General features: G+C 37.5%; 1 protein-coding gene across 1 annotated transcript; it reads right to left on the reverse strand.

Annotated features, from left to right (window-relative positions):
* Positions 1–300: 300 nt before the first annotated feature.
* On the reverse strand, positions 301–13,432 carry sept5b (septin 5b). The gene is made up of 12 exons (XM_017693765.2): positions 13,293–13,432; positions 13,083–13,093; positions 8,660–8,750; positions 8,494–8,580; positions 6,625–6,748; positions 5,164–5,298; positions 4,537–4,654; positions 4,302–4,403; positions 3,543–3,639; positions 2,864–2,999; positions 2,280–2,382; positions 301–1,497 (listed from the first exon to the last, which is right to left on the reverse strand). The coding sequence occupies exons 1-12, from the start codon at positions 13,333–13,335 to the stop codon at positions 1,435–1,437; spliced, it is 1,110 nt and encodes a 369-aa protein (XP_017549254.1). The 5' UTR covers positions 13,336–13,432; the 3' UTR covers positions 301–1,434.
* Between the last annotated feature and the right edge of the window lie 1,139 nt (positions 13,433–14,571).

The following is a 14,571-nucleotide window of genomic DNA, read 5'->3' on the forward strand; positions in this document are numbered from 1 at the left end:
AAGCATGGAACTGAAGCATGGGTCCACCTACAGGCTCTTAAGAGTTCAAAGGGTAAAAAAGAAAACTGCACACTGTGCAAATTAAAGTTGTATTTCACCAATTTTTGTTAAAAAATCCAGCATTATTTAAAACAGTATGATGCCATGTAAATGTAGTAAGTCAGTAAGTTTTTCTAAAGTGATCTATTTCCCATGAAAACTCTCTTAATGACTTTATCACACCTGAATTTTACAGAAATTTTTAAAAATCTATAGAATTTCCATTTAACAGCAGACAATAAAATACTACTATTGCTGAGAAACAAGGCCTTTATTTCTCATAAAAACCATCAAACCATGACAGCTGTTCTTTGGCATGCAGATAAAATACCTAAAATACTGAACACTTAAGGTAGCTTTATAATTAGACAGGACTTAAGGTGTTTTTACCTAAATCTATGCCAAACGCACTCACACCACACATCAGCGCTTCTGTAATGATGAAACATCTCCGATATCACTATTGTAGTTGGCAATATAAAAGTAGTTATTTTTATTTATGGGTGATAATATAATGTTTTGTGCAAAAGGGTAGATGTTGTTATATTAAACCAGACTTTTAAACAGAATATTAGTCTGCTTTATCATCAGAGGAAAATACCCAAAGTGTGACAAAAATGTCGTCTTATAAAAGAGAAAGACAAAAAAACTAGAGGTTACTTCTAAGTCATTAAATTTGGCAGGATCAGGATCTGCAGTAAAACAGAACACATACATGTAAAACATTAAAGTGTACTTTTACATGTAAATAAGTAACAATGTGTGATGAAACTGGTAGTTAAGGAATTAAAATGTCTTAATACGTGCTCAAAACTCTGGGAACACAAAAATCCTGGTACAAAGCTATTACTAAGAATTATAATAAATTGTTTAGAGATAGACACACAAATACCCTGTCTTGCACTGCTACTCCCTATTCTCTCCCTCACTCACTCAACAACATAAATATCTATAAATAACGAATAGATATGTAACTTTCACCAAAACCACTCTGATATAACATGGAAGAAGTTAAAGGGGAGATAAAACAACTAACATTCACTGACGGTGTTACACTCAAAACTTAACTGTCGTTACATACCTTATCATATCAAGTGTGAAAATTACCAAAAAAACAATCTAAAGAAGAATAAAATCAAAATAAATATCCAGATGTAGAACTTACTTTTGGTTTTAGAACCATGTATATCCTCAGAAATGTTAACTTTTAATGCATCAGCCATGCGTACAATTGTGTATATAAAGTTCTAAATCTGTAAATGCTTTCAAACTCTGGCATTTCGATCAGGAGTCTGTGGAAAATGCAGACAAGGATAAATTCACCACTTCTTCACGCTGCTACTTGTTTCCCACAAACATTAAGCTACTTGCTTCAGGGTATTGCACTGTTGCACTTCACAAGTCTTGTTCATGCATCTGCTGCTGCATTTTCTGAAGCATCTCCTGCATTCTCCTCAACTATGCATAAAGACACAAAAACAGACACAAAAATGAAGGAAGAGAGAGAAATAGAACAGTTTTTCACACATTCACAACAAATCATCAACTTTCTTACATGGAATTCACACTGTACTTAATGAAAGCCCTACACTGTTAGAAATAAAGGTTCTGTGCAGGTACATTTTTCGTTCATCAAGGTACATACAATGCTAATGCAAGGTACAATAGTGCTTTTAACGTCCAATTATGTACCTTAAATAAGTTTTCCCAGTTGAAAAGTATGTTTTGTACCTTTTCATAGCCTAATGTTTTAAAATGCAACAATAAAATAAAAAGCCTGGAGGCTTAAATGTATTATGGTACAATTATGTTCCCTGACTAAAGGTATTCAGATGTACCCTTGTGGGACGAACCCCAGTGACAAGAGGGGTGCTGCTCCAGTGACAGTTTCATACCTTTATTTCTGAGAGTGTAGGTAAGCGAAGCACAAGTGTTAATCCATCTAATTGCCTGTTACATTGCATAAGCACTTGTTTCTGATTAGCTTTTCTCTTCCTTTCTGATTAAAATTTTACACCAGTCTTCAAACTTCCTAATCATAGTAGATTATGATTGTAAATATACTTCACAATGTTTACTTTCAAATGGAAAAAAAAAACATAGACAGAAGGTTTTGCATTTTGATTGACATAAGATGCATGTTTAATGGAGTATGTGCGGACAGAAACACTAATCAATTTGTTCCGTCAGACAGACGACTAGACAGCACTTTAGAAATGCGTTGATGATATTTTCCTCACCTCCTCATCCTTCATTTTGATCAGTTTCTCTGTCTCCACATCAGGAGTGGACAGCTGTAGAATGGGAATGGGGCTCTCCACACGATTGTCCTGAGTCAGTTTGCTAAAGAAGAAAACAACTAATATTAATTCCCCACAAACACCTTCAGCCTTTGTAGACAGTCTTCTCATTACATTTCAAAAGCAATACATGTCTGTAACAACATTTACATTTGTGCATTTGGCAGACACTCCCTATGACTTACAATTTAATCATGTTACAGAGGCAGGCTAAGAGTGTCGGGTAAAATAAGAGGTGTTGGGTTGGATTTTGTGGGAGCTTTTAGGACTGTCACACCTCTTTATGTATAAACATCACATGAACAGGCATAACTACAAAGTCTGGTTAAATGTTTATGTCTCAAAGGTAAAATTGACATTATACTGACATATGAAGATATGACAACAGTAAATAATTCACCAACATCCTTGAAAGATGTCATTCACCAAGTTTTGAGTTTTCTTTGAATACTTTTAAAGCACAGGGAAGATGTATGAAGCACAGTTGAGCTTAAAAAACACTCAGCGCAAGAATGAGCACATACCTGGTCATTTGCTGAATGCACTGAGCCCTGTAGTTTTCGTAGTGAACGTCACATGTAATGTCCTTCAGGTCGTGCATGTGTGTGCGGATCAGCATGTTCCTCAGCTTGACAAAATCACAGTGTGACTGATTCTCCACTGTACCAGTGAACACACATACAGAATGATGAAGTTAGAAATGCTTTGAGAAGTCATTTAGAATTTCTGAATTATTTATAACATATTTGCTGCTTCTCATGTCTTTTTGTTTGGCTTGTCTTGCACTTTATTGCGCATCTTATTGCTGATATACCTATTAAAGCACTATTAGAGCCAGGTTAGTTTTACTGAAAAAAATCTGTAGCATAATTTTAAGGGATTTAATTTTCTACAAATTACTACAGACAGCCTAGATTGAAGCAGCACTGGTATGTGTCAGGTCCTGCACTCCATAACAATAACACAGTGCACAGCCACTATTTTGTTACATTACCGTGAACTGAACAGAAATACCGCTGCAGAAAGGCTGTGGGTTTAGTCAGTTACAGGAGGTACTGTTTCTTTTCAGATTATGTATAAAATGTATATCAAAATTAATCAAATAAACATGGTAAAACTAATATAGCACAAACTGGCCTTTACACTTCTTATTGTACAATCTCTATTCATGTGAGAATTAATGTATTCAAGTGCTGGACTGACCTTCAACAATGCCCCATGGGTAGAGTCTCCCTCTGACCCGCTGGCCTCGTGCCTCCACCACAGTATTACTCCCAATCACAGCAAATGGAGTGCTCTCCTGACACACACAGCACAGAGATAATAACACTTATTTTTATTAACCACTAATTAATAACATTATGCTACAGCCAGAGATGGAGACAAGTTCAATACACTTTCACATAACAAGTTTTATCAAAGAAAAGCTTTTCGTCTGGCCTACACTAAATGAGGCAAAATTAAAATGGCTGACTGGCATGTGGTTAGTCCAACAAGCATGCTACCTAGCACAATAGCTAATGTGGTTGAAGGTGTCTGCTAAATTAACTGAACTTTTAAAAAGTTACATATTACATTCCTCTAAAACTTACTGAAACTTGACTCACAGCACTTGTGTACATCTGTGGATAGAGCACTAGTAAAACATTTCAACCACAAAATGGAGGCCATTTTAGGTTCCCTTTTTAAGCAGTTTACTGAGCTCAGGTAAATATTTTTGATGTAAGAAACTGAAGAAGATTTGCGAGGGACCCTCACTGTTCTAACAAAATCTCTTCCCTAACTTTACATGTTCTACACTTTAAAATCTAAATTATTTCTATTGGTCCATTTGTCATGACATGGTCCCAAAATATAAAAGATAGTTGGCATTTTCAGATGGTTCAAATTGTTGCCGAACTTGTGCCTTGAGAGCTTCATCAGTTTTGCAAGCACAACAACAAATGAGCATGCCATATTGACCTTCAGCTCTCGGTCCTGCTGCTTGAACTCCTCGTCCTCATCTGAGTCACAGTCAGGGAACTGATACACTTTGATTCCAAACTTCTCAATCTCTTCTCTCACCTTGAGCACAAGGATGAACCATGCATGCAAATCACATCAGTGACCATGACATTAACTACATTATTATGTAAGGAATGAAAAAAGTGACCATGTGTGTGATCTGATGTAAGAGGACCCCCCCTCCACCCCATACTCTGTCCTTCATTTTCCTGATTTCTGTTGGCGTCAGACAGTCAGCCTTGGAGATCAGGGGAACCACATTAACCTTGTCCTGAAGTGCCTTCATGAACTCCACATCCACTGGCCGCAGCCTGGGAGGCGGGATAGATGAGTAAACAGAAAGAGTAAATTGAATATCCTCCATTTAATGTGCTTTGTTCACTTTAAGGTCTCAAAGTTTAAACTGATAAAAGGCAGAGCTCAGTCACATTTTGGATTTTTAACTGACTTTACAGTAAAATCAAAAAAATTTGCTCTGAGTGACAATATGCCTTAATTATGTTTATTTTATTAAAATCAATGACTGAACATTTCATTTTGTTGAAATTTGTTGAAATTTAGGAGTTAAGGTTGGGAAAGCCCCCTACCAACAATATAAATGATGATTTACTTATAAATATCTCAATTAGTGTCTTGGGATTAAATATATTAGATAATCCTTGTAAATATCTAGGGTCTGAAATGTTTGTCACAGAATGCAATGTACTAATTACAAGTGATCTGTTAGATTGTTTAACATAAACTTAGGTCTCACAGGAAGAACCTTGACTTCCCACAAGACTTGTATGAAATGCTTTAAGTAAACATGTCAGGTGCTTACCCATGTCCAAAAGGGGGGATAAAGTATAGGCAACAGTGGACACGGTTATCCTGGATGTTCTTTCTGTTTAGGCCACTTTCATCCCGGAAGTACTGCTCAAACTGCTGGTCAATGTAGTCTGTGATGGGTTTCCAGCTAAGGAATTGGACACACATATCACTCACCGTGGACTTCTAGACTGCAGGCTATGAAAATCAGTTTTTGTTTCAAAATAACACTGTTTAGTAGGCCATAATAAAGACATTATTAATGCCATAGGTTAAAAGAGCCTGCACAAATGCATAAATGTATAACTCCATTCCCAAAAAAGTTGGGACGCTGTGCAGAATGTAAATAAAAATAGAATGCATTGATATGCAAATCATGTAAACCATATTTGTAAAGGAAAATGTTACAAATACAACATATCAAATGTTGAAAATTTGAATTTTTATTGTTGCTTGAAAAATATATGACCATTTTGAATTTGATACCAACCACTGTGAACATCACCTCCTCTTTTAACAACACTCTGTGTTTGGGAACTGAGGTGATCAACTGCTTTGAAAGTTGATCAACAGTTTTGAAAGTGTTTTCCCATCATCCTTAACATTGGATTTCAGCTGCTTAACAGTTCAGGGTCTCATTTGTTGTATTTTTATCTTATAATGTGCTAAATGTTTTCAGTGGTGACAGATGTGGATTCCAGGCAGGCCAGTTTAGCGCCCGGACTCTTTTAATATGGAACAATGCTGTTGTAATACATGCAGAATGTGGTTTAACATCGTCTTGCTGAAATAATCAAGGCCTTCTCTAAAAAAGATGTCATCTAGATGGCCGCATATGTTGCCAAAACATGTATATATCGTTGAGCATTAATGGTGCCTTCACACATGTGCCAGCCACCCATGCCATGTAGAGGCAGTCTCTGACTGAGGCAGTCTCTGACTGAGTATTTATGAAAGGTGGTAGTGGCACAAATGACCAGGAGAGCGGGTTGGTGATAGGTGAGGAGGAGGCCCTGATGGTCAGTCTTCCAACATATTAAGTAACAATACAGACATGGGGGCACATATTTATAAGAAATGTTCGCATTACTACAGCCTTTTTCAAGTGACAGAAACATGTTTCCATAGCAGGAAATAAATTCTCAAGAAAATGTATCATTTGCAAAGAGAATATCGGAGCTTAACACATTTACGCAGTATCCAGCACATTTGGCTAATATGCATTTAGCGTGTTGGAGTTGTTTGCGTTGCTATGCCAGATTTATTGCTGCAGATGTAGCAGCAGTCCAAATGGTTATGTGCAGCAAAACCACCAGTCACAACCACCCAAAGTATAAAACAGTAAAGTTTTACTAATTGGATTTTTCCATTTGAAACATAATCAATCCTGTAATATTCGGTGTTAAAAGTGCTTAAGTGTCCCTGTGATACTCATACTATTTCTGCTTTTAAACAGGTTTTTGCAGATACATACCATTCTGTGTTGTTGACAGCATCACCAAAACCTGGAGTGTCCACAATGGTCAGCTTTAGCTTCACCCCTTTTTCCTCAATATCAACTGTGTGCTTGGTGATCTCAACTGTCTGGTGGATCCGCTCTAATCATTACAAAGATAATAAAGTCTGTCATTTTTTTAAACTCATATCCTTAGAACAGCACATTAGCATTAAAAGAGGAATGGTTAGTGAATCAGCCAAGACATGCCTGGTATCAACTCCTTGCTTCTTTAGCTTAGTTTTGGATCTACCATTGTTAAGAAACACTAGAAGACAATAGAAATATATTTCAGTAAATAAATCCACAAAATGTCCCTCATCTTTCTCAAACCATATCCAGGTCACAGAGACTTGATAATGTGGTTATATAGAATACAGTCTGACTTACTATGAACTATATAATGAACAAAATGTTGGGAAAAAACATTTTGATTATTTTTGTTTTACATGTGCTACTCAGTAACTTCATTTTGGTTTAAAACAGGGCTATGCTGGTGTTTGTTTCTCTCCTCCAAAAAATTACAGGACACATTATCTACTGTTTTTTACCAAATTCAGCAATAATTCCTAGGTGTTCAAAGGGGAGGAAGATTCAATGTCAGGCACAACACCTTACCTTTAATGGCTGCCAGCTGTGTTCAGCTACACTGTAAAATTTTATTTAGTTTTATAGTAAATACTGTGTCATGAATTATATCAACAAGTGTGCATGACCTTAAAAAGACCTAGATGTGGTTTGAGCGAGTTGAGAGGAGATTTGGGCATGTATTTTTTATGGTTATGTGAATACTGACTTCTAGAGTGAAACAAAAGAAGCAAAATTTGTAAACCCAAAAATTTTTTCCCAAACTTTTCTTTTAAATCTACTAAACTCTCCTATCAAGCAACAACTCGCAGTTGTTGTAATAACTGAAGGACGTGGTTGAAGGTACATCACTAAATATACAGACAAGTCCATAGATGCATATTTCAACAGAGTCTGACTGCAGACACATGCACTCTCTCCCACAATGGCAGAAACAGTCTAATGGCACGGTAACTTTTGGATGCTTCTGCTTAGCAATATCAACACTTAATCCACTTTTAGTTCAAAACTCAGCTAGAGAATTCCATTTAATGTACCTTCCTGTTGAAAGAAATTACAGAACCCATTAAAAGTGTCTGTTGGTTCCTGGTGGTTTGCAGTAGTTGCTAAAGGTGTTCTGTGTTTCCTGATGTGTTGATATTAGTGTAAAGGATTCTAATAATTTAATCAGTTGTTTTGGGACTGATTCTAGGTAGATTTCCAGATAGATTAATTTCGTAATGGTCTCCAATGGCAACCATCAAGCCAATTCCCTTTAGGAAGCAAAATCATCAGGTTTTATTCCTAATGGTTCTAATCGTCTTCAGCATGGCTTTCGTGCATTTCAGCAGGTGCCTGTTTGTTTTTTTCTGCAAATAATTCATTCCTTATCATCATGGTAGGTTTTATTTTTAAAGTTTTCACATTTAATTACCTTATTGTCAGTATGGCAATATTAATATATGTTGTGAATAGGCTGGGGGTGCATGTCAGGCTGAGAGTGCATGACTGCAGCCAGATCCTTCTTGCATATTCAGTGACTATAAGATACATGGTGTCAAGCACCAATAACTTTTAATAAGCTTACAAACAGTAAAAACTTCATGAGGCATTTAAAATGAAAAACACCTATTAAATCAAAAATGTTGAGTACAGGAAGTACAGGAAAATGCATACATTTTTTGTCTGTGGTAATCAACTGTGTGCTACAAACGTAGCAGATGAGCAAGTAACAGGTTAAGAAATGTTGGGCTACTCCTTTAACCTGAATTCACAACAGACCTTCAGCATTCAGCAGCTTCCTATCCTTGTGCAGATCTGTGAGGAACAAGCTATTCACCAACGTAGACTTTCCCAGACCAGACTCTCCTGAAACACACAACAACAGTCTCAATAAAAACATGTCTCATTTGGACATCTGTGCCAGAAAACAGACAGCAACTCTCACCGGCCACCATTAGAGTGAAGTCAAATCCTTTCTTCACAGACTTCCTGTGAACCTGGTTTGGGAGGGTAGCAAAGCCCACATATTCTTTCTCCTTACAAAAAAAAAACAACAAAAAAAAAACAACGTCATGGTTAATATTATTCTACCCTTCTACTAGTGCACAGTGATGTAATCAACACTCTGAAGACGTTTTAGAGGAAGGCAAAAGTAACTGATGGAAAATTACAAGAAGAGAAACATTTTGTCTTTTAAATAGTACAACCCCAATTCCAGTGAAGTTGGGACATTGTGTAAAACATAAATAAAACAGAATATGATGATTTGCAAATCCTTTTCAACCTATAGTCAATTGAATACATTACAAAGACAAGATATTTAATCTTCAAATGGATAAACTTTATTGTTTTTTGCAAATATTCACTCATTTTGAATTTGATGCCTGCAACACGTTCCAAAGAAGTTGGGACAGGGGCAATAAAAGACTGGGAAAGTTGAGGAATGCTCAAAAACACCTGTTTGGAACATTCCATAGGTGAACAGGTTAATTGGAAACAGGTGAGTGTCATGATTGGGTATAAAGGGAGCATCCCTGAAAGGCTCAGTCATTCACAAGCAAGGATGGGGCGAGGTTTACCACTTTGTGAACAACTGCATGAGCAAATAGTCCAACAGTTTAAGAACAACGTTTCTCAACGTGCATTTCATCACCTACAGTCCATAATATTATCAAAATAAAATAAAATATTAAAAGATATTATTAAAATAATATTTTAATATTCAGAAAATCTGGAGAAATCTCTGCAAGTAAGCAGCAAGTGCCCATGGCATGGGTAACTTGCACATCGATGAATGCACCATTAATGCTGAAAGGTACATACAGGTTTTGGAGCAACATATGCTGCCATCCAAGCAACGTCTTTTTCAGGGACGTCCCTGCTTATTTTAGCAAGACAATGCCAAGCCACATTCTGCATGTGTTACAACAGCGTGGCTTCGTAGTAAAAGTGTACTAGACTGGCCTGCCTGCAGTCCAGACTTGTCTCCCATTGAAAATGTGTGGCGCGTTATGAAGTGCAAAATACGACAACGGAGACCCCGGACTGTTGAGCAACTGAAGTTGTACATCAAGCAAGAATGGGAAAGAATTACACCTACAAAGCTTCAACAATTAGTGTCCTCAGTTCCCAAACGCTTATTGAGTGTTGTTAAAAGAAAAAAGTGATGTAACACAGTGGTAAACATGCCCCTGTCCCAGCTTCTTTGGAACGTGTTGCAGGCATCAAATTCAAAATGAGTGAATATTTGCAAAAAACAATAAAGAGTTTCCGTTTGAACATTAAGTATTTTGTCTTTGTAGTGTACTCAGTTGAATATAGGTTGAAAAGGATTTGCAATTCATTGTATTTTGTTTTTATTTACGTTTTACACAATGTCCCAACTTCATTGGAATTGGGGTTGTAAGATGTGATGAACTAATATAGGTTATCATGATTACAGCAGATGATTTGTATCACTATAGTTTGACACAGACATTTGAAAACTGCTATCAAAAACAATGAAAATGAAGATTATTATTCAACATTTCACATACTATTCACTTAAGAACTAATTATGCTCTCTGTGTGGTGAAGCACGCTGTTGGTCAGCTTTCTTTAAGTAATGACAATATCCATAAAATACTCAGAAATCACTAATAAAAAAATATCATGATAGCGATAAAATATTGTCATGTTAAAAATTTCAATATGACAATATTTTGATCATTTTTGTTATTGTGATTTCTTATTATACTTATTTTGTGGATATTGTCATTACTTAAAGAAAGCTGCCAACAGAGAGAGCAAAATGCAATTTTGATTTCAAGTTGACTTTAAGCTATACTGTATGTCCCTGTCTCACTGGTAAACTTTTACTGAATCAGTTCATTTTCAAAGAATTTTATAAAAATTAATGTGCAAATCAGAGATCTTAATTAAGTAGTAACTATTTAAGTATCATTCATTGTTCAATAAGCATTGGTTGTTCAGAGAATGACGAGTGTTGGTATCCTTATTACAATTCTTGCATCGTTACAAGCCCAGTATGAAGCAGCCCCACTGCCCCACCCCCAACCACTCAATATACGTGCTAGCATTAAACTCCCCCCAACCCCCCAGCACCATTAGTAGGGCATTCACAGAACTCTTATAGTACTTGATGGAAATGAAAGTTGACTGAGACAGTGTTTTGGGGAGCCTGGAGGTTTTCTGATGGTTGGCTGAAACGCTACAGCAGCTCTAGCTGGAGGACATTAGAGAGGACACACTAAAGAGTGCACTGTCCACATCTACCCTATTATATAATTCATTCTGTTATATAAAACAGTGTTTCGGCTATACTGTATCTTCAGGGCTGCATTGCATCATAAATGCACAACATTACTCTCAGCATATCTATGATGTCATTTTGTGCAGAAAAGAATGATACATGATTAGTCAGAAACTTCAGGATGAAGTTATAGTTACTTATGATTACATGAAAAAAGAGTGTCTGAGAGCACTGATCAGAAAATAGAGATAATGGGGAAGAGAGCATTAAACGTGAAAACGATTAAAGTATTCTTATGAAAAGTAATGTAGACAGAAAACGTCAAATTTGCATTAGTCAATACAGGACAGTTTTTGTCAATTTTCTGTCTTAGTTAAATGAAAAATGCATTCTGAGTGATTGTGTCCATATACACAAGAAATAGTGAACTGGATTTACTTGATTTACATGTATACATTAATTCAACATAAATATAATATATTACAACAAATATAATACAATTTGTCTTCCAGTTTATTTGACACTTCTGTTAATGTAATATAAATTACCCATTTATACACATTTGAATAAAGTACATACACTATATTGCCAAAAGTATTCACTCATCCAGTGAGTGAATGGTACTTGTCTGATTGCATTGTGCCAAGTTTTCTGGAGGGGGGATTATGGTCTGGAGTTGGGCTCAGCCCCTTAGTTTCAGTGAAAGGAACTCTTAATGCTTTAGCAGACCAAGACATTTTGGACAATTTCATGCTTCCAACTTTGTGGGAACAGTTTGGGGATGGCCCCTTCCTGTTTCAACATGACTGCACACCAGTGCACAAAGCAAGGTCCATAAAGACATGGATGAGTGAGTTTGGTGTGGCAGAACTTGACTGGCCTGCCTGACCTCAACAGAACAGAACACTTTTGGGATGAATTAGGGCAGAGACTGTGAGCCAGGCCTTGTCGTCCAACATGAGCGTCTGACCTCACAAATGTGCTTCTGGAAGAATGGTCAACAATCCCATAAACAAACTCCTAAACCTTGTAGAAAGCCTTGCCAGAAGAGTTGAACCTGTTGTAGCTGCAAAGGGTGGGACAACATCATATTAAACCCTTTGGATTAAGAATGGGATGTCACTCAAGTTCATATGTGTATGAAGGCAGACGACCCAATACTTTTGGCAATATAGTGTGCAAAGCACAGTATTTTAGTGTACAGGAGACATTTTAGTGTACATCTGACATCTTACAGGACTAAAGTGTGTCGAAATGAAACTAATGCCCTTGTCCTCACTGTATGGCATGAGTATTGAATTATGGTTCAATGGCAGACTACCTCCAGCCTGCCAGTTATTCACAGCTAAAAAATATGAGCATGAGGGGAGAACGAATGGCATCATCTTCGTACCATAATACTGTTTCCAACAGAATGCGTACGGAGTATATATAATAGGATGCCCTCAAGCACATATGCTGAGTTCCAAGTCAGTGGACAGTGTATACATGCCATTACACCCCAGTATCCACTTCTATGTAACATACACTCCATTTTTTGTTATATTAGCTGTTCAAACACAAATAATGTGCAAATCATAAACATCATAACCGTGTTCTCTCCATAGCTGAATACAGATGTTATGTTGTCGCAGCAATAAGATTTTATGCAGAAATTCCATATTGCATCTACCCATAGAAGCTCCCTAAACACAGTACACTAATGAGATTGGTGAACTGTGCATTATTCATGCATTATTAATACTATTTTTTTGCTGTGGTCATCGAGCTTGTGTGCTCAGAGGAGAGCCCAGCTGTACAGAGCGCCTACAGGTAAATGTCCTTTAAATCAGCTGGACAGAAGCACACAATAGATGTGGTTTGTGCAACTTAATTACTTTAATGATTAATAAGCTAATTATAGCGTGTAACTCTTCAATTCTGAGGTGTTGCTGTGACCTACACAGGCATTTGTAACCCAGTTGCAACAGAATGGAAAACTGGGGCAAAAACAGAGTATCGCTTCTCAATATCGCCCAAAGATGCTTCGCGAATCAGCATTATCTGATCAACCAGCTCGCAAAAATCTGATCACATTTGGTAAATTGATTGTAAACATAGCGTTATGTAAGCTTACCTCCCCGTCCTCTGAGTTGCATTGGGTAATATTAGTTATTCAAAAATGATGCCCAAGGCAGGTGGAAGACGGAGACGCCCAGGATTTCATGTACGAAAAAAGGAAAACGAGTGATCGTTAGGCTTTGAGATATGATATAGCTACAAAATAACTTCCTTAAATTCTCTGTTGCATGCACAAAACCCGCTCATTACCACGTTTGTCGTTTACCTGCTTTTACAGGCCGGTTCTTGTACCTGGTGTTGGTCGTCATCCTTGTCTAGGTCGCCGTTTTTTGCCCACCCGAATTTTAACATCTCCCGCCTCCTGCGCCAGGATTGGCTAGTAGTTCATTCTCACACAGCCGTCCGTCGTTCGTACCAGCCAATACTAGCGCAGGAGACAAGATACTACTAGCCAGTCCTGGCCAAGAGACGCTCCAACGCTGGCAGCATCACGAATTTCAGTCGCTATCAATAATATGACGAGGTTACGGACGATGAATGTGTGGAAAATTTCAAACCCACTGTTAACGCATTAGGCCTCTTAGTTAAGCTGGTGGTGCTTCATATGTGTCAGGTCAGTTGCAGCCAAACACTAAACCGTGTAAGTGGCGAAATAGAGCATGTTTTGCTCGCTCTGAAGCGCTGTTACACAGGCACGTCAACGCTAGGTGGCGGTTTAACACTGAACAACACTTTGTGTTCAGCGCGTTTAGAGCTGAAACGTTCCAGATAATGGCATTTCCCCGCGTGTCCTTTCATCTTACTTCTTTGTTAAATGAATGGAGAGTAAATGCATCCTCAGACGGTCTTGTGTGTTTTCCTTTGTACACTGTAAGAAATAAAGGTACCATGCAGGTACATGATTCGTTCATCAAGGTACAAACAGTGCAAAAATCCCCTCAAAGGTACAACAGTGATTTTAAGGTCCAATTGTGTACCTTAAATAGGTTTTTCCCAGAGGAAAAGTAGATATTTGTATCTTTTTATAAACTAATGTTTTAAAACAGCCGCATTTAATAAAAAGCCTGGAGGCGAGATGGGGTGTGTGGAGTCAGTACAACTTAGAAAATATCATTTCAGTGGATTATGGTACAGTTATGTTCCCTGACTAAAGGTACTGAGATGTACCCCTGAGGGTACCACCAAAGTGACAAGATGGGTACTGCCTCAGTGACAGTGTCGTACCTTTTTTTTCTGAGAGTGTATTCAAGACGTGGGCTGTTAAAGTACAGAGGAAGGCAATGAATCAAAACGGTATGCAGGTATTTCCTCACACTCATCGAGACCTGACCTAGTAGGCAGGTTACCCACGTCTACCTAATCAATTGTTCTTTTTCTAAGTCAGGTGGGCACGTGTTTATTTAGGTTTTAAATACATGAAGTCTTCCTCGTTTAGATTCTGGCCTGTGGTAACCAACCCTCTACAAAAACTCCAGCTTTTCATCTTTTGTTCCTGTAAATGAGGCCTTCCTTGGGTGCCAAGAAAAACATCGCTTCCTCTACGT

The sequence above is a fragment of the Pygocentrus nattereri genome, chromosome 18 (genome assembly GCF_015220715.1).
Source record: "Pygocentrus nattereri isolate fPygNat1 chromosome 18, fPygNat1.pri, whole genome shotgun sequence".
In the NCBI taxonomy this organism is placed as follows: domain Eukaryota; kingdom Metazoa; phylum Chordata; class Actinopteri; order Characiformes; family Serrasalmidae; genus Pygocentrus; species Pygocentrus nattereri.